Source organism: Diadema antillarum, unplaced genomic scaffold (assembly GCF_040938485.1).
Source record: "Diadema antillarum isolate AM-2024a unplaced genomic scaffold, OU_Dant_1.0 scf00000028, whole genome shotgun sequence".
In the NCBI taxonomy this organism is placed as follows: Eukaryota; Metazoa; Echinodermata; class Echinoidea; order Diadematoida; family Diadematidae; genus Diadema; species Diadema antillarum.
In genome coordinates this window covers 3468357-3489197 of record NW_027270917.1, presented here as the reverse complement: position 1 = coordinate 3489197, position 20841 = coordinate 3468357, and the positions used below count along the sequence as shown (strand labels likewise).

At 39.8% G+C, this 20841-nt stretch overlaps 1 protein-coding gene across 1 annotated transcript; it reads right to left on the bottom strand.

Annotated features, from left to right (window-relative positions):
* Positions 1 to 3208: 3208 nt before the first annotated feature.
* Positions 3209 to 19054, bottom strand: LOC139735878 (mitochondrial inner membrane m-AAA protease component paraplegin-like). Its single transcript, XM_071646632.1, has 16 exons — positions 18695 to 19054; positions 16662 to 16779; positions 15778 to 15852; positions 15063 to 15214; positions 13264 to 13380; positions 12569 to 12679; positions 11720 to 11855; positions 10511 to 10659; positions 9644 to 9882; positions 8733 to 8862; positions 8004 to 8166; positions 7000 to 7310; positions 6495 to 6567; positions 5792 to 5952; positions 4138 to 4215; positions 3209 to 3424 (listed from the first exon to the last, which is right to left on the bottom strand). The coding sequence occupies exons 1-16, from the start codon at positions 19052 to 19054 to the stop codon at positions 3209 to 3211; spliced, it is 2589 nt and encodes an 862-aa protein (XP_071502733.1).
* Between the last annotated feature and the right edge of the window lie 1787 nt (positions 19055 to 20841).

Here is a 20841-nt window from a genome sequence, read left to right as displayed (position 1 = left end):
AAAACCATGTGTCCAGTAAAAACTGATGCATGGTTTTCGGGCTCTCGTCTATGGCAAGCCAAAAGGAAATGCATCCAGTAAATTTGTCATCGGGTAACACGATTAGAAAAATGGAATCTTGGCAAGAAAATTACCCATTCTATAAAACAGATGACGCACATGTCTTTTCGTGCGTCAGTCGGAATATAGTGTGCATGCCTGATGCGGTAACTTTGGAATTTAGCCTAAACCCACTCGGCTTCGCCTCATGGGTCAAGCACTCCATAGTTACCTGAAGCACACAATTCCAACTGATGCACTCAGACCTGTGCATCATTTGTATATTGGATTTACCCCTGCCATGTGTTTGGATGTATTCTTTATCGCTCCATTCATTTTGTTCTCCTTTCTGCAATCAAAATGATTAAACAAAGACATCAAAAAAAGAACTCAAATCAACAGGTATTTTTATTGACAATTGTACATGGTGCATGTGCAGAATTCTGCAAAATACTTGTAATTGCAATACAGAGAATAGCTGTAAAATTCACTGCTAGTAATGATAGTACGAGCCAATAAACTTTTGCTGCTGATACCTTCCAACACATTTACGAGGAAGAGGCATATTTTCCCAGCCTTTTAGAAACTGGGCGTTCCATTTAAAGGGACTGTACAGTACTGGGTGAGGTAGGGAGTCATGTTTTGAACATTCCTAAGTGAGATAATGAAAAGCCTCTTATGAAATATGAAAGAGCATGTAATTTTAAGAAGGATTCAACGTTTATTTGATGAAAATTGGTTTTCAAATGTCTGAGATATCCAAAAAAGTGCTAATAATAAAAGGCGACATGCCACAACTTTATTAGTATCTCTTTGTTTCACCTTGTTTTTGGATATCTCAGCCATTTCAAAACCGATTTTCATCGAATGAACTTTTGATAACCTTTAGAACTGCATGCTCTTTGACATCTCATAGAGTGGTTTTTGAATATCTCACAAAACGTTAAAAGCTAAATCTTCACCTCGACCAGAACTGTACACACCCTTTAAGTTTCACTCTGTTCCCGTGCTCTCAGGCGATACAAAGTCATGAGACGAGCATTATCTCCCAAATGCTACAGTACAGGAGACAATGTGTCACACAAAAAAATTACTATAATAATCATCATGGATGCCATTGTTCTACTGTATTGGAAAAGTCGCACAGTACTTTATGCATAATTTTCTCTTCTGTTTGTTTGTTTGTTTTTTCTTAATTATTGTGGAGTGCAAGTTTGGGCAAAAATACAGACCCTGGTACCTAACATATTCGGGTATGAGAGAATTTATCCATACCTGCAGTGGCAAGTAATAACTGCCACTAAAATAAACTAGAGAAGCACTCTGAGAGCGCAGACCTCCGCCAAGCATGCAGCTAGTTTCCACCACTGATCTTGTTCTTCCATCGAGGCATCAGTGATTTCCACCCATACGTACTTTATAGCATTGAGTGCTGAAAGTCGCCCGATTTCCTAATATAGAAGCCTTTGTTACGTCATAAACCCTCAGCTGCAGGGCGCGCCTCGCCCTAGCAGAAACTAGAGCACACACTTTAGTGCGCACATGCAAACCTCACTTACGCGCAGCCTGAACTCCTAAGTTTATTGACTCTACCTGCCAAAATATCAAAAATCCTTCATAAATTCCCAAAAAATTCTCGGATCACTACCAAAAGCTAATCGTTTGTTATTTGTGTCATTCTCAACCTTTCCTGCAAGTTTTATCCCAATCCGTTTACTACTTTTTGAGTTATTTGCACACGGACAAACGAACTAACAAACGAACAAACAAACCAACAATAATGAAAACATAACCTCCTCCCTTGGCGGAGGTAATGACATCTATGGTTCGTTTCCAATTATCATGAACTTTGAACATTCCATCCTTACAGCGATGACTATACGACTGAACACCAGGAGAGCTGTCATCTTAAAACATACAGGATTCACATGTATGCTCTATTTCTGGTGCACATTCATGTCATCTATTCCATCCAAACAGACATTACATATGCAACATTCAAGATACTCTTTACGGCAGAACAGTCAAGATACTCTTTACGGTAGAACATTACTCATCTCTTCAATATAGCCCAATGATGACAGAAAATCCAACCCAAAGCGCCTTTTGATCTTGAGATTCTCCCGCCTGAAACCCCTAGCAAACGGGAGACTCCAAGTTGATGTGTGCGAAGCGCGAAGTTCCTAGGGTTCTAGATGCTCTCTGGTGCTATTTTAGGCTTATTTTTTCAACATACAAAGTAAGAAATCCTTTCCAACGGGAGACACAGAGCCAGGGCGGGAGAAATTAAATCTCAAACGGGAGAACGGGAGATTTTGCAAAAATGGGTTTTCGGCGGGAGATCTCCCGTTCAGTTTTTTTGCAAAATACATAGGAATACATAGGGTGTAACCACTTTGGCCCCCCCCCCCCACATTTTTCATCCCGGAAGTGGCATCAGAAGTAATAGAATGTGGTTAAGCTTTTGACGTTTACCAGCCAATGAAGCGCCGGAGCAGCCTTTTTTTTTTTTTTTTTTTTTTTTTGCTTGTCAGCTGAAGAAACCCGGAAGTGGCAGCAGAAGTTGCCGGTGAAGGCCTTTTTATTTTCTTTTCTTTCTTTTCTTTTTTTTTTTTTTGTTGCTTGTCAGCTGAAGAAACCTGGAAGTGGCACCAGAAAATATAAAGTGCCCCCCCTCCCACTTTTCAAAACGTGGCGCTGGCCATGTACTTTGCTTGATGACTTGATGCTTCTTGGCATTCATTTATTTATAAAAGGTATAGTTTGGTGGAAAACAGTATTTTTCCCTTTCCTGCAATAGACTTGGGTAGTAAATTCGCAATTTGGGGAAAAACAGTATCTTTCATGAAACCTGCAGTATTTTTGGCAAAAAAAAAAGAAACAAAAATTGTACGAAAAACTGCAAAAAAAAAGTAACAGTTGATATCTCTGCCATGGTGTCCATGTTTCATGTTGGTACTCATTTCCTGTGCCAGAGTACCTTATCCTTCTTCTCCAATTCATACAGCAAACAAGTTTGTCTGGTCTTCAACAACAAAACAAAGGTCGCATCATTGAAAATCTTGGCGTGACCCACTTTTTCTTTTCTTTTCCGCTGGAAGACTCTACTCAGGACGAGGATGGGCAGTTTTAAGTCATTGCATATTTAGCCGTAAACCAAGGTCCATTCTCATCTGCTGTCATCATCCTCCATCTCTTTGCGTCTCCGTTCTTCCTCTTTCCTCCTCTCCTGGTCCTCGACGTCCATCTCGTCGTCGCTGTAAGAGTTCAAGAGGTCGAAGTCGCCGATACCGATCTGCTTCTTCTCGCCGAATGCCGGGGGTCCCAACAGAGCCTCCACATCCTTGTAGTTCAGAACCTCCTTTTCCAGAAGCTTGTTGGCCAGCTTGGGGAGAAGAAAGGAGGGAAAAGATTCCAGTAGGTCAGCAGCTTGCTTGAACAGAGGTGAAAAGGAGCACACACACACACACACACACACACACACAAACAAATGCTCAAATATAAGTACGAGTGTGTTTGTGCATGTATGTATGCACATATTTCTGTAAAAATGCTTGCAAACATGCAAAGTATGTGTGTATTGTGAGTGTGAATGCGCACTTAGGTTATACATCACTGCAGTGCACTCCCGTTAAAACGAACATGATTATAATGAAATTCTGATTACAACGAAGTAAAAATTTAGGCCCAAAAATCACCCGCACAATGTTTTTAATTGTTTATTTGTTCAGTTTTAACAAAATTTTGATAAAACGAAAGAAAACTGCAGGTCCCCTGGACTTTGTTATAACAGGAGTCCACTGCACATACATGCATGTTTTAGATGGGAAGACGTGGTATTTAATCGTACCTGAAAATTACAAGCAAAATATTTCAAAAAGATGTTTATAGAGAACCAAAGAAGTGTTATTTCTCTATGCTAAATGGATAGAACTTGTGTTATTGTCAGGAAGAAACTTGAGCTGTTTTTCAGATATTGTTCTCATGCACGATTCATACAAAAACATATTGCTTCTCACTTTCCCTCAATCAAATGGCTTAAAACACACAATGCATCTATCACTTGTTTCATCTTTACTTCTCTCTTCAGTGACTCACCAATTTTAAGTTCTCAGTATTATCCAACAGCAGCTTCTCCGTGGCCCGGTAGGCTGAAGTGACCAGCTTTCTCGCTTCCTGTGATAAACATCGAAACAATTTGTTCGACAGACATAAGATTCAATCCAGCACACTCAACACAGAGCCTTACAGCATGGAGAGCTTTCATTCGTTTGTAAGTCTGACTATACATAAAAGTAGAATTTAAACATATGCCCTATAGTGCAATACAGTGGAAACTCGATATAACGAGATGGTCGGGACCGAGTCGTTTTCCTCGTTACAGCCAATATCTCGTTATATCAGTAGGCATAAAAGAAAGCATAACATAAAGACATTAATTTGCACATGTGGGACTACCCATCATATGTCAATCAATACTGATAACTGGATATTGCGTGTGAGGGAAGTACTCACCTTTATTGCTAAGAAGATGTTTTTTTGCCAATGAAATCCAATATCAAGAATGTGTTTCTTATTAATTGTAGGTGTTTGAATTTGTAAATTTATACAGCTTGCGACTGTGTCAAGATCGTCTGTGGATTGGTATATGGTTATGGTATGGGTGTGTGTTGTGTGGAAAGATTGAATACGGTCTGCACAATGCTGTGTGTGTATGTGACACATTCTGTATGTACATTATGACTGCATGTGTGTGAAGATGGGGATTTCCCTGCGTAGAAAGCCAATCACAGCATCAGATTGCCTCACACCTGCTAAACGTCATGATGATGTCATGTATACATACATATGGCCGTCCCACCACATTTTCTGAATGTATCAGTGTGCGCGCACACACACACTTACACGTACAACATGCAGTGCTAGCTCGAGTGCACTGACGAAAATAATTATGTGTGTACAAGACAGTTTTTGGCGCATCAAGTTTTACAATCTCGGAAGATGATAGCACAGGCGAAGTAAAGCTTTACCGAAGACATTTTGCTTTACCTTGTTATAACAGGTTTGATTGGCTATGTTTTTCTTTGTTTGGAAGTCACAAAATTTATCTCGTTATAACAGTTATTTCGTTATAGCCGATCTCGCTATAAGAGTAGCATTTTACATAGACTTGTGTGGAAGGAAATTTGGGACCGGCAAAATTTCCTCGCAATAACCGATATCTCGTCATAGCAGTGTTCGTTATACCGAGTTTCCCCTGTATCACCAAATGGTCAACCAAAAATTGCACGCTCAACAGCAGCAGCATGCCATGGTACTTTTTACCACACGTCATTTGATGAGCACTTGGCCAATCAATTCAATTCAATTCAATGTGTGTGTGTGTGTGTGTGTGTGTGTGTGTGTGTGTGTGTGTGTGTGTGTGTGTGTGTTTCCATACCTTTACATTTGTTCTATTGTAAGTTCAATTTATTGAGTGGCCCACACTTCTACAAGCTCGTCTTTTATGTGGGTCCCTCTTTTCCATTAAAGCAATTAGTTTGAACAAATAGTTCCATATCATATGCATTTTTTGTGTTAATACATTGTACATTTTGTTTTCATTGAATCTGTATGACAACAAACATGTGTTATTGGAAACAAATTTCATTTGAATTGAAAAAAACAAATCAGGCAACTGGAATCTATTTAAGCATTGTATCATTGCAAACACCTTTTGAGAAATTAGGTCCGAGTTAAAGGTGTGACATACCTCATCAATGACCTGCTGTAACCTCTGGCTGTAGGGTCGCTTGCCCAGCTCACTGGAGTTGCCCTCCGGGAAGGACACGTGGCCCACTTCGTCGTTCATCCCCAGCGACCTCACCTGGGCATAGGCCATCTTGGTGACCCTGTTCAGATCGTCCTGTGCCCCTGATTTCACACATGATTAAAAAAAAAAAATCAAGCACTTTCTGGTAAGCACACTTTTAAGAAAGACTCTGATTTATCTAAAACTAGCAATCAGCCCTCAAAGGCCCAGCTAGACATTCATATTTGGTGTAAACAGCTTCCTCTGGAGTCCACTGCTTCGATGACTCATCACGGCACAAAACAAAAAAATCTGAAAATGCCCATTACTAAAGTGACGGCACATCGGCAGTTGGGATTCATATCACATTGAGAATATTCTTATATTGAGTTAACGGGTATTGATGCCCAGACAATGGCAATTGTGCACTACAGATTGTAAACAACAAGGACAAAATTTTTCCAGTATTTAACAGTGATTAAGTTATATGCATTTTGGACAATTCTTAATATTGTGTACAATTTTTTTTTTTTCAAAACTTTCTGGTCATACTAAGATAATCATCTGATTCGTTAAAAAGATAATGCCTAATGTGGATTAAACCCTCGCTCTTTTCAAGACAGTTCCTAGAACCTAAATGCAAAACTAGTTTCAACAAACCCACCTGTTGTGACTTTGTTAAAGATGATCGCTTCGGCCACTCTACCCCCAAGTGCCATGCACATTCTGTCAAACAACTGGGAAGAGAGGCAAAAGTAAAATAAAGCATGCATACATGACGTATTATATGCACTATAAAACACTTTGAATATCTCAACAACAGTTCTCAGAACACAAGATATACCTGTCAACACACATATCTGTCCGTTACTTATATCTTATTTCCAATATCAAAATACCAACTACAAAGAGCAAATGTAACAGAAATTATATGAAAATACATATGAAAGCATAAAAAAATAAGATCAGCGAGTGCATAACTTATGGCAAACTATTCAAACAAAATTAATGTGTCATTTGAAAAGAGAGGCCCACATAAAAGAAATGGTGTAGAGATACAGGACACTCGATTAATTGGAAATAAACATAAATACATAAAAATAAACTGGTTTTGATATCAAAACATGATTCCATCCAGTGGAAAACACAGTGAAGGATTTTATCTTTACCTGCTCCTTGGAATACAGTTTCTGATCTGACGGAAGATACTGGGCGAATCCCAGTGCGGCATTGGCCCTGGGCACGATAGAGATCTTCATCAAGGCATCAGTGTGCTCCAGCAGCCAGCCAGCGAGGGAGTGGCCAGACTCGTGGAACGCCACCACCTTGCGTTCCTCCGGCGATATGACCTTGCTGGCCTTGGCTGCCCCAGCAACAACCCTCTCCACCGCGAACTCAAAGTTTTCGATGTCGACGACCTTGTGGGACTCCCTGGCTGCGTGCAGCGCTGCCTCGTTGCAAATGTTGGCGATGTCAGCTCCTAAGCACGGCAAAGGATTTCAGTCAGAGACACAACAAAATGTTCAGTATCACTCTTTCATAACCAGACAGATTCATTATATCCATCTTGACAAATACTGCTCATTTACTGTTTGTATGAATTTTGATCTGAAATGTTTAAAAATCTATTAAATTTGCCTGACTGCTTATTGACAGCTCTAGATACTCAATGTAAGTTCTTGATATACCAGAATGTCTGAGACACTGACATCTACAATAAAACAAGAGACAGTCTTTGTGTAGCAATGTTAATGTATTCACCACATATAGTTGTTGAGTCTATTTTTTTTTGTGTGTGTGTGAATTGAGACTGCCCAACAATTTTGCGAATATGCAAACAAGTGATATTCATGTCGGGATCAGAGTTAGCACTTTCATTTGTTGTAAAATTTGCAAATAGCACCCAACTTGCACAAACAAAAACCTCACAAAATATACACAGTATAAAGTAATTAATCCTGCACTACTTGTAACTTCCAACAACCTGGCAGATTTGTATTTTATTATCAGCTGATTAAATTTATACAAGCTTCAATAAGCCCCTCAGTAGCATACTAGCAATGCCCACAATCCAAGCTACACAAGGGAGGAAGCTCTGTATGGATTACAGTCTACAGTCCCTGAAAGAATGACCATCAAAATTTCCTGGTTAGGTTTTACCGAGGAGTCTTACCACTCATGCCTGGGGTGAGCTGCGCCAGACGGAGGGAGTAATCCTCTGGCCTCTTCTCCAGGACCAGCTTCTTGAGGTGGACCTCAAAGATCTCCCTCCTCTCGATCAGCGTGGGCGTGTCGATCAGGATGTGCCGGTCAAACCTGCCCGGTCGCAGGAGCGCCTGTGCAAAGACAGATGATATTGATATTAACATAGCAACACAGACAGTATGATAGGCACAGATTGTTCGAACAGAATAATCCTTGTCAACTAAGATGACAGTTACCCTTGCACTTCTGAATGTAGACATGTCAACAAGCAAAACATTTAACTGCATTCACTTAAGGTAGATGCCATTTAAACATGAGTTCGCTTCTCTCTTTTATACAGTAGATATGTCTTTCAAAATTCATTCATAAAATGTTTTAAAATCAATGTAATGGGATGCACTATCTGGGCCCTTATATGGCTTCCCATCATGGTACACCTCTTGCATTTCCAACCAATGTATTAATATCCTGACCTATGCATTGCATATTATCCCTATACACAACAAACAGTATATAACTGATCCCATGTATGAAGAATGATGGGCATAAGCACTATTACCCGCATTCGGTACTTCCAAAACAGTCCGAAGACCCTAACCTATCACCTTTGTTGCGTTAGACTGTTCCAATAGTATCTCATGTGGATAATTCTTAATGATACCCTCACTGATGTGTATTATGTATATAGTAATCACACCTTGTCCAGGATGTCGGCCCTGTTGGTAGATGCCAGCATGATGACACCTTTCTGGGTCCCCATCCCATCCATCTCTACCAGCAGCTGGTTCAGTGTCTGCTCCTCTTCCCCTGAGGACTGGAAGTTTATCCTGCATCCCATCAACATATCACAGATACATTGTAAACTTGAGGATACTATTCACACGGCAGAGATAACATTCATATTGTAATGATACTGTTCACACCAGCAAAGGATACAATTTACCTTGTACAGATACTTTTCACTCTGTAAAATAACCATTTACTCTGCAACTTGGCAATACTGTTCTCACATGACCACAAGCATTTGTCTATGTAAAAATAGAACAGCTAACGACTTACACAGTACTGAGTAGTACTTACAGCTTTGGGTCACTGAACTATGTACTAGACAAAATATGTTATCACTGTCAGAGTAGCAAATCAGGTATACTGTAAAAGTGGATATTTTTTTTGTGAGTAATTTTTTTGCGCTCGGCCAGGTAAGATGAGTTTCACATGTTTTTAATTCCGGGATATCAAAACATGAACTGCTGGAACAGGTAACAAACAAAAATATTTGTGTGCTTTTATTTTCATGCTGGTTTCTCGTTGCCCCGAATGCACGAAAATTTCAACACTGGAAAGATTTCCACTCTTACAGTAGTTTGGCTCTTCAGTAGTACACTAAACATGCTTTAATTGTGAAATACCGGTTTGTGACATGAACATCTTTCTTTGGCATCAAAATACCTGCAAACAAAACGGGAAAACTATATCAGAAATTTGAAGAGTTCCATTTCATATTTATTTCTCAGGCATACATGAAATGTATCATTGTGGACACATAAAATGTGCCTGTTATGTGATGATTGATTACTCTACTACAATATGGTAATTTGATACACTCACGACTCTGATCTTTTCCTGCCGATGGCATCCAGCTCATCGATGTAGACAATGCAGGGCGCCCTCTTGCGTGCCTCCTTGAACAGGCTGCGGACTCTGGCTGCTCCCAGGCCCCCGATCATCTCCACAAACTCCGAGCCGGCCATCGCGAGGAAGGGCACGTTGGCCTCGGTGGCCACAGCCTTGGCCAGGAGGGTCTTGCCGCAGCCCGGGGGCCCCAGCAAGAGTGCACCCTTGGGAACCTGGCCACCAAACAGAATGACATCATATTGTTCACAGTTGCATCAAAAGTTCTCCGGCACGCTACATATATGCATGCACTCATTAGTATTGTATGTATTGTAGACAGTTTCTTGCGTTGGCTACATCTAACCTCTGACAATATTTCTTTCTGAGCAGTTGCCTCAATGTAACTTCTAGGCAATGTGTACATAGGAAATTAGACAGCCTACATCTGTACACTTTGGTTATTGAAAGAGAGAAAACTGCACTCAAAAGTATACTTATGTTGTTGAGATGTGGCATACAGTCATGGGCAGGTGTTGAAAAAGAGAAAAATACAATGAAAACTGGGATTTGCAAACCCTAACAATTTAAATCTGTCATATGTTCATCACAATGTTACAGAATTCTTTTCTACACAAGGATAAAGAAAATTACAGGGTATAACATCCATACAAAACATTGAAAGGTCATTTTAAGATTCAGTAAAAGACACAAAAATTATCATATTCAAGAAAATGTAGATAATAAATGCACATCTGAGTATGTCAAAAGAAAAAAAATCTTTTTACTTTCTATAGATACATTGATAACACATAACTCAAATCCACAGATGACCACATACCAACTGGAAATGGTCAACCATACCTTTGCTCCAAGCTCTTGGAACTTTTCCGGACGCTTGAGGTAGTCAACGAACTCCATGACCTCCTGCTTCGCTTCTTTCAGACCGGCAACATCCTTAAAGGACACTCCCTTGGACGCTCCTTCCTCAACGACGGTGAACCTGGCCTTGGCTAGAACATACAGCAAGGTTTTACACAGTTTAGGAAGTGCAACCTGTTGCAAGCTGTGTATCCTGTCTCTCAAAAACTGTACGCACACAATGTGTGTAATAGGATTTATTTATGTTCCCACGAGGAACAAAATCCTTTCTCACTTTGACTCTTTTTCATGGTCACCTGACATCCTCTCACATCCAAATTACAAATCAATATCCCTCGGAGTTCCTTGTACGACTACCATCTGCGGCATTCCGTCTTCCACACCACCTTATCCCTCTCACATCACAAGGCAATGACATTATTCAACTGCTCAATGAGCTGAATATATCTCATTCAGAGTACTCAAACTGAGGAGAAAGCATGTCCTCACTACCATGGACAATAATTAAAATGTGTCAATCATGAGTTGAAACCCTAGCATAACACCATGCCACAATGATTATGTAGACAAGATAGACTTCGTGCAGTTATAACATACTTGATCCTTTATGTGCTCGGGAATGCACTTAACCCCTTTGTGTGCTCTGAGTGCTAATTGGCATAGAAAACCCCATATCATTGTATATACTGTCCATTAGTCCCTGGCACAGAAAAGCTTAAATATATGTGCCTCACTCATCAACTACATTGGCACTCCCTAGCCGTCATGGAAATCTAACAAATCTGCTTAGGCGAAACCAATGCAGCAGACCCTTTGAAAGACCTGTCATATTGCAATTCATTGGCAATGCCAGCACATCTATGGCAATCACCAAACTGCTGTATAAGCCGTTATTTTCACAAGGGTTTCATTTTTGCGAATTTCGTAAGTTACTGTTGGACCACACACGTAACATGCAAAAATGTCGACATGCGATAGGGTAATATTGTACTTGCAATAGCCTCGGTGTCAATTCGCAAAAACAACATCTCGCAAAAAAGGTCTGTAACCTCCTCATTCGCAAATATAACAACTTATACAGCATAGACACTGGCAAATGTGCTAGTCCCCTAGCAAGCACATTACTGCAAATTATACAATACTTCTCTCTTTTCCCCAGTATATGTCAAGAAGAAGAGGCGGGTCTCTTACTGAGCTGGGTGAAGGCGTTCATGCCGCCACCACGCATGGCAGACCGAATGATGTACAGGAGGAAACCTAGGACCAGTACTGTCCCCACGATGCTAATCATCCCGTCTGAGCTGGCGTGCCTGTACCGGATTTGAATCTGCAAATCAAACAGTGTACAACGGTCAGTGTGAGATCTTTATTCCCAAGTAGAGCAATCCTTGCCAGCAAATGGCTGTCTTAGATCACTTAATATCAGTGTAACTTCGGTACACGTGTGATTACAAATTCTGACTTGCTTGACACCAAATGATACTCAAACACCATCAAAGCATGCCATTTAGTTCAATAACGGATCTAATCATTCATTGCACCCTATTGATTATTTAATTTGTTTCGTCGTGCATATGGCAGAATGTTGTTAACGTGCTTCCCTGTGCATGGTAGAATGTTGTTGACCCCATGCGCGCTCCCACAGCCTAGCGACAATCTGCCATGCGCACAACGATTTATTGATGATGTATCAAACTGCAACCATGTAAAACAAAATAAAATAATACTCACCTACACGGAAAAAATAAAAACTATTAGTTATAAGAGGAACATAAAACACAAAAATCAAAAACATATTTTCTAACACAACAGCAAACCTGTAGGTTATGGAAAGCAATTTGAACACTGTGTAACATGGAAGAATGGATTACATCACCAGCTTTAGAGAGGGAGTGGAAAGCTTGGTCCCACAAAAAAAAAAAGGAAAATGCCCCGACTTCTCCCCTTTAGATATACATGTATGTGCATCTTCTCCTCAAGAGTTGAGAGGGTCATAAGTACACCAAAGCTACCATGATCCATTCATGAACAAACACCCACCCTGTCATTCTGCCTGATACCAAGCTCATTCTCCGCCTGTCTCAGCTTCTGCTCAAAGTTCTGGATGTTCCCAACTCTCATCCGGAAGTGATTGGGTTGACCTCTGCCAACCTGGGAGTCACAAGATTAACCAGACACGAATTACTAGTTGACAATCAGTTTAATCTTCAACAGTTTGGATGATTTTTGGGTGCCAGAAATCGATCCAGCAACATCATTATTTGTGGCCAGTAAATTTTGCATCATGTATCGTTGGTTGGCCAGCCGTTTTGCCAAGTAAAATCTCTCATACAATTCACTCAAGATGATAAAATCCACTGAAGGTGTGATTTTCTTCTTATTGACAACCACATGCTGAATATCAGCAACAAATGGCCTGTAAGGAGATATGTGTGTTTCAGTGGCAAGTCAAGCTCTGACCTGCCAGTACATCATGGTCACTTATGGTAATTCATACATCAAAATGTTGTTTTCTGTTCAATCACATACGACACTATTACTTAACAGAATCTCAGGGGTCATTGCATATACACTGTAACAATATATAAACTGTGATACTTGTCTATTCCAGACTTTCTCATAATTTTTCCTGTCTTGTAAACAGTCAGCAAAATGAATAGCATACTTGTTTGACCCAAGCATCATCACATCCAAACTGAATTGCGACAGTGACAACACTGGACTTTAGTTCCTACCTCTCGCCCGAAGACGATGGCGCCATCGTGCAGAAAGACATGGACAACATCCGACTCTGGATTTTTGCTCTCTCCGCTGCCGTCAGAGTCGTAGTATGTCACAGACACACTTTTCACCTGCCAATAATGATATTCAGAAAGCAGTTCTTGCATGATTAACAGAAGTCTCTTGAGGTATGTAAATATAAATCAATGTCAACAGTAACACTTGAGTTACATTAAAAGAGAAAGCAAACCACAGTCAAAATAACATCAGTAACTTACTAGAGCAAAAGGTTTATATAACACCACCTCAACATACTTGGGTCTCTTTGACAAATCAAAACCCTGCATAAAGGACAAGTTCACCTTCATAAACATAAGGATTGAGAGAATGCAACAATATTAGTAGAACACATCAATGAAAGTTTTAGGAAAATTGGGCAATCGATGCAAAAGTTATGAATTTTTAAAATTTTTGTGTTGGAACCGCTGGATGAGGAGACTACTACAGCTTGTGAGTCATATGCGTACAACAGTATAAAGAAAATGTAAAGAAAATTCAACATATTTTCACTTTTTTCACATAATAATAGAGCACTTGAATTGCCTCTTTCTAAAGGCAGGGGGAATAATATTACCCATAACATTTGTCGGTAACGAGTCGGGGGAATGTGTACTTTTTTCAAAAGATGAAATTTTGTGAAATTCTCTTTATATTTTCCTTATATTGTTGTACGCATGTGACATCTAAGTTATTCACACACTGCAGTAGTCTTCTCATCCAGCGGTTACTGCACAAAAACTTCAAAAATTCATAACTTTTGAACGGATTGTCCGATTTTCCTCAAACTTTCAATGATGTGTTCTACTAATATTGCAACATTCTCTCAATCCTTATGTTTATGAAGGTGAACTTGTCCTGTAAAGACAGCTCAAGGACAAACATTCAAAGGTGGCCTTTACAGAAAGGTGGTCACTATTGACAGGATGGGGGCAAATCTGTATAATGTATCAATGCAAAAGGTCACATAACATTACCAGCCATCTGATCTCAGATATGAACAACTTCAGACAACAGTGTATAATTTCTAGTGCTGTTACTCTCCATTAAGAATTTGGATGGTATAAAATGAAAGAAGCCATAATGTGGGACAAAGAAACTAGGGCAGAAATAATTGTAAGAAATAAATATTTTAGAATAAGGGGCTTAGCACGAGTTTGTGACCCCTGTACATAGTGAAATATTGCCAAAGGGTGAAAATTAGATTGTAACTGGCCATGCTAGACAGGTGGCTGCTATACACAGGAATTTTAACACACGTTTTCTATGCAGGAAAGATCAAAGTGGCCAAATAAAGCAGGTGCCAACCACATACAGGTGCCTGAAATACACAGGTGGTTATTGTTAAGACAGGTTTGACTGTATTCATTATGTAGCTAGCTCACTCTGTTCGTACATAAAACATTCCCCTCTTCAGGTGACAGTGACACTTTCTTCCAAGATATATCTAACCCGTTGAAGATGAGTCCCAAGTATACTGTAAAACGAGGAATTTTCGCGTGCATTTTAATTTCGCGAGTGCCAAAATTCGCGAAATTAAAATGCACGCGAAAGCTTTTGTCTACACTACATGCATTGTATGCCGGTACCAATTCGCGAAAATTTCGTGCCACGAAAAAGGCTGTCGGCTCCAATTCGCGAAAATTTCATGCCGTGAATATATCATGTTTTACAGTACTCTGGCAGGTGTGTATGGGAAATGCGTGTTGTAGCAAAATCAGCCCATCCTCAATGGGTTAAAAACCATCATTCCCACCTCTCCCTTTGCCAGCATGTCGTTGACAAAGGTTTGCCAGGAGATGTTCTGGGCCTCGTCTCCCTTGGAGAGGAGGTTGAGGAGGGTCAGGATGAGAATGAGGACAATCAGCATCCGGATGTTCTCCCCATCACCGGCCTTCTTTCCCGGGTCTGGTGCAAACAAACAAACAAAAAGCAACATCTTACTGCCCTTTTCAATGGTGGTCTCAATTGACATTTTTACAAATACACTAATACACTCACATGAAGCTTTGCCTTTATCTTCCAAACTAGTATGAGAAAAGAAGCACTTGATTCTCAATACTCTTTATGGTCATGGTTCAAATGCATATGTCACAAAATATGATACCATGATGGAATTGCCTCCAATTTGCATATTGCAATTCAGAGCAGTCCTCAAATGCTCCCTTTTGCACTTGCCTGTAAAAAAAAAAGTAGTTCCCTTGAAATTTTCTGCAAATGAGGACTGATTATTTGATGATGAAAAGTATTAAGGATATAGTCTGAAAAACAATGCAGTCAAATTTCAAGCTTTAATTTATATCAAGTAACCTCCCCCCCTACACTGACATTGTTAGACAAAATTTGTTAGTATCTAAGTGGTGCAGGTGTTTCCTTTCTAAATCAAGGTACACCTGCTTTAAAAAAAAAAAAAAAAAAAGAGTGATGGATGAAGGAGTGAACTGCAGAAACTGTCCACTCTCATTTTGTACCTTCATCTTCTTTCTGGTCTTGTCTTTCTTGTCCTTGCTGGTGTGGACCCGAGGTGCTGAAAGCACGGACGTGATCTGTAGAGTGATAAAAGGAAGTGGTATACGGTGTAGGCACATGACTGACTGAATGAAGGGAAGCATAGAGAGGTAATGTTTCATGTAAGCCCAGGATTTGCCCATAATGCTTGCAAAATTATGTTAAAAATATCCCTCTTATCAAACTAGTAGCAAGTGCTTTGTACATTCATTGAATAACATGTAGACGTACTCATTTTGGGTTTGGTGTTTGCTTGTTGTTGATTTATATATATATGTGTGTATATATATATATATATATATATATATATATATATATTCCCTTCATTTTCAGTTTTTCATTTAAAGATCATCTTTTTCCCCCTTAGAATGTGATTTTTTTTTTCATTATCACAAATATCACAAATTGTAGCAATGACATAACTTGCAATGTTTTTTTTTTTTTTTTTTTTTTTCAAAAGGCCCAAAAGAAAGTTATCTCTTGATAGGGATTTCTATTTTCTTGCATGGTCATTCTGGGCCCCATTTCATAAAAGATGTTAGGATAGCAACTCCTGCTGGAATGACAACTTCCATTAGCAACAGCCAATCAGGAGGCTGGATTCTTGTTGTTACCATGAAATTTGCCATCCCAGCAAGAGTTGCTATCATATCAAATTTTTATGAAATGGGGCCCTGATCTTATCCAGATTAGAATTGAGAGAAAATGTAAAACGGAATGACTGACATAATTTTAGTATTATTGCACAATTAAAAATAGCTTTTAGCACCGCACCTTCACATGTTTTAAACTTTCCTAAATGTATCAATAGACCAGCAGACTACCGAAAACTGTAACTCCAACTTACTCATAGATTGAAGAAGTCCAAATAAGGAAGGGGTGCTTAAAAAGCCAGACCTCTTCAGCATGTGGTCCAAAGCATGAATCTCCTTCCATGAGATCATGTTCCTCGCACCAGGAGTACCCTGTGTAATAAACAAATAATGAATGTTTATGAGTGCAAAGTTCAAAATCATGAGGTGAAAGATGAAATGATCCATTCAATGAGGCACAGCTCAGCCAAGTGGAATGGATCAATAATTTCATCATAGAATTTACAAGAGAGAATGTGTGAGATATGAGATCGAGAGAATGCAATGCTCACTGTGACTGAGCCGAGTCACGAGTGCTTATGCTAGCACGCTGCATACACACTGCAAACTTTCATTTACTGGAATAGAAAAGTCCTGGTACAGTAGCAGTGCATTTGCCATTACATTATAAAATTTACATTACAGCGCACTCGGTACGTCGTGAACGCGATAGCGGCAACATTTTTGCGAACAATCGCTGATATTCCACGCATATTTCGCGCGTTGTTCGTATTTTTCCCCGTTTCTGATATTTTAAGCGGATGAATTGCACTGTACAAATGCTTGTGAGGAATGTACGGTATCGAGTTTGTATACATTTTCATGTCATTGTGACTATGTGCATGTGTGTGCAGTGTCGGAAGATACGGTGCCAGCAGGGAGGTCCACACCTCCCTGTCAGTGGTGCCGCACCGTATATATCGGCAAAGTGTGCGTGTTTTGTAGCTGTCCAGGGTCCCCATCCCCTGGTCTGTCACGGCGATACATTCTTTTGAAGAGAAAATGAATGCGCTTTTCCAGCAAATGTAGAATTATTAAATGGGTGTATCTACAAAATGAATAACTTTTCCATGGATTCTGGTTTGTCTCGTATTTCTGCGGGATACTTTTCTTCACGATGTAAATTCACGGACACAGCCGTGAGTGGTATCATCTGTAGTGTGTACTGTTATACAATCATTCATCATCCAAATAATGAGTGATTATCAAATGTCTTTTTAGAACATGAAGAAACATCTTTAAACGTTTAATGCTAGAATGCCATATCAGTATCATTTTGACATCCATCTGCAATTGTACAAGCCAGTTTCCAGTTGAATGTGCTACAATTGTACTGTGAAGAACTGCAGATATACATACCAGCTGTGTGGACACAAAAAGTCACAAACACCAATAAATAAAGCAGTGTTTTGAATATCATGGAATCTATTTCAGTCATACATTTGTTGAAAGACATGTTTTATACCTGTTTCAATTAATAGCACAATACATCAGAATTGCAAGAACACTGGTATCAGAAAAGCCATTACAACACTAAATACCAGTATTATTCACTATTAAGATGGTCATTTTCCCTTGACATCTGTAGTGGAAAGAAAAAGCAAATGTATTTCTGCATGCATGAAGTTTCATTTCAAGTATGCTTTAGCTTGGGTAGATTAAACTTGACATTACTGATCGAGCATCATGATCGGTCTGATCAACAAAATATCTCAAAATAAGCAAAGAGGATCGAGGAAACAGACAAGGTATGATTAACTAACATTTTAAAGAGTCACAAACTACCTTGCATTGCATTGCCATTGCCAATGCGCAGAGACTCCAACTCTCCCGTTTTCGACGGGAGATCTCCCGCCGAAAACCCATTTTTGCAAAATCTCCCGTTCTCCCGTTTGAGATTTAATTTCTCCCGCCCTGGCTCTTTGTCTCCCGTTGGAAGGGATTTCTTACTTATTTCTATCGTATGTTGAAAAAAATAAGCCTTAGATATAGCACAAGAGAGCATCTTTCTAGAACCCTGGAACTTCGCGCTTCGCACACATCAAGTTGGAGTCTCCCGTTTGCTAGGGGTTTCAGGCGGGAGAATCTCCAGATCAGAAGGTGCTTTGGGTTGGAGTCTCTGAATGCGGCATGCCATGGGCATGGCATTGCTTGTGACCACACACACCGTCCCGCCGGTTTAGGGGCGAGATTCAATCATTTCAATTCAAATCATTAAATTAACTGATGTATCATGTATGTAATTTACCCTTTGCCTCTCCTTCTTCGGTCGTTCGGCAAGATCAGGCAGACACTTGATGAGTATCTCCATGTCCACATTTTCTGCCCCTGGCTCGCTCTCCCCCATCCTTGGCCGTGCGTGTACAAGCCACCCTTCCACCAACGACCGTGGCTGTGGAGGGCCAGGCACAGCGGCGTCCGTAAGCACCGCCGCGCCGCTTGGCCGCGGCGAAGACACTACAGCCGCTGCTGCTGCGGCGGCGGCAGCAGGATCGGGACGATGTGAGGCGTTATTGTGCACCTGACATAGTCGATGTTTATTAGGAAAACTGGTGCTAAATCTTGTCCCTTTTACGCCAAAGATAGACAGTCTGCGAAGTAGAGACATTTTTCTTCCGCTGACACTTCAAGCACCACAAGTAGAAAAAAGCTGACACGAAATAATCGGATGTTACATCATGCGACTTCAGCTGTTCTATGTCGATCCAAGGAAGCTGCCATTTTGTTTACATAAATTTGTACAAGTTTGTTTTGATATATATTTATTTTAAAAATTTGTTCCCTCATTTAAGACAAAATTATCACTACATTAATATGTTTTGATATCTAATTTTTATAGTTCCTATGAACTTGATATGTTGATGGATTTTTTGGCATATTAAAAAAAAATAACAATAATATACTGCGTTAAAGGAGGGGGCCACCAGGGGCAGGGAAAGGGATTACCCCCTTCCCCCCCCCCCCCCCCCCCCCCCCCCCCCCTCCCGCAATCTGGCAACGTCGAGAGACTTGCCTGAGAGCGACCTGAATAGGATCAAACATTATTAAACGATATTTCCCCCTCAGAACTTGCTGTTATTGCAAAATCTTAGGGACAAGTAGTTTCATAAAGATTTTGGCGATCAAAAATTACAATGAATGTGTGTACAAGTGTTGTGCATCGGGTGTGTATGCATGAGGCCATCGAACGCAAATTGGCTGTTAAATGCCGGGATGCGTATAGTTAATATTAATCAGCGGAGATGAAGACGGAGCTTTTAAACTTTTTGCGAGATACTAAGAAACCAACTTACAAATTGTTACAAGGCACAACATTCTAAAAGGAATTCAAATTTATTCGACGAAAATCAGTTTTGAATGGCTGAGATTGAAAACAATTAAAGTAAAACAATTGAATTTAAAGCAATCCTAATTTTGGTTCGAACTTTTATTAGTTATACTATCGCTTTGAATTGTTTTGGATATTTTTTTAAACCAAATTTCATGGCAAATAAACATTGAATTTCTCTTGGAATATTATGTTCTTTCATATTTTATGAGACTGGATTCCTCATTATCTCACCATACTAAAAAGGTCTTACCCAAAACTACTACCCGTCCCTTTAAAGTTGGGAAGAGGCCGAAATTGGAGTTAGTGCATGGTTTTGCTGGGGGGGGGGGGGGGGGGGAGTCTTGGAGATTATGTTGACTTCAAAGCAAATAAAAACAAACCAAACAAACAGAGTAGTGAAATACTGGAAATAAAGTTGGACAGAACTTTAAAGAGGGAAAAATCGAAGTTCATTGATTGTTGAAAAAAAAAAAAAACAGTTATAGGCCTGTATGCGTGACAACCTGAGGGATATTAGAAAGTGTCAGTACCAGGCAAAAAACTCAACGATGGCCGTACTATACGCATGCATGCTACTTTATATGAGAGGAAGGGTTTTCAAACGGGCCCTCTTTAAGATTTTCTGTCAGATTCTCTATCAGAATGTGTCTCACCTGTAATATTTTCAAATAATTTGATATAGGCACCTAAAAGAAAAAAAAATAATGCAACAATCACAGAATTTAACTTGTTCTTTCTTCTAATATTGCTATTAAAAAGAAATGCGTTTCCCATTGTGAAAATATACACTTTGTCGTGATATATGTCACCATTCTAGTCCATATACGGTTAATATTTTGTCGTTGCCGGTGAGTACTATTATTGCACCTCCATGCCACTGCTTATTAGTTCATTCAGTGGTGAACATCCCGTGTGAAAACGCACACGCGGAACGAGAGGTGACACAGGTCCTACAATATTAAATTTACCAGTTCATATTTCCCCTAAACACTAACTTTTCTCACTGTCTATCGAAAAAATCAAAATATTCTACCCAAAATGTGCACCAGAGCTTTCAATTTCAA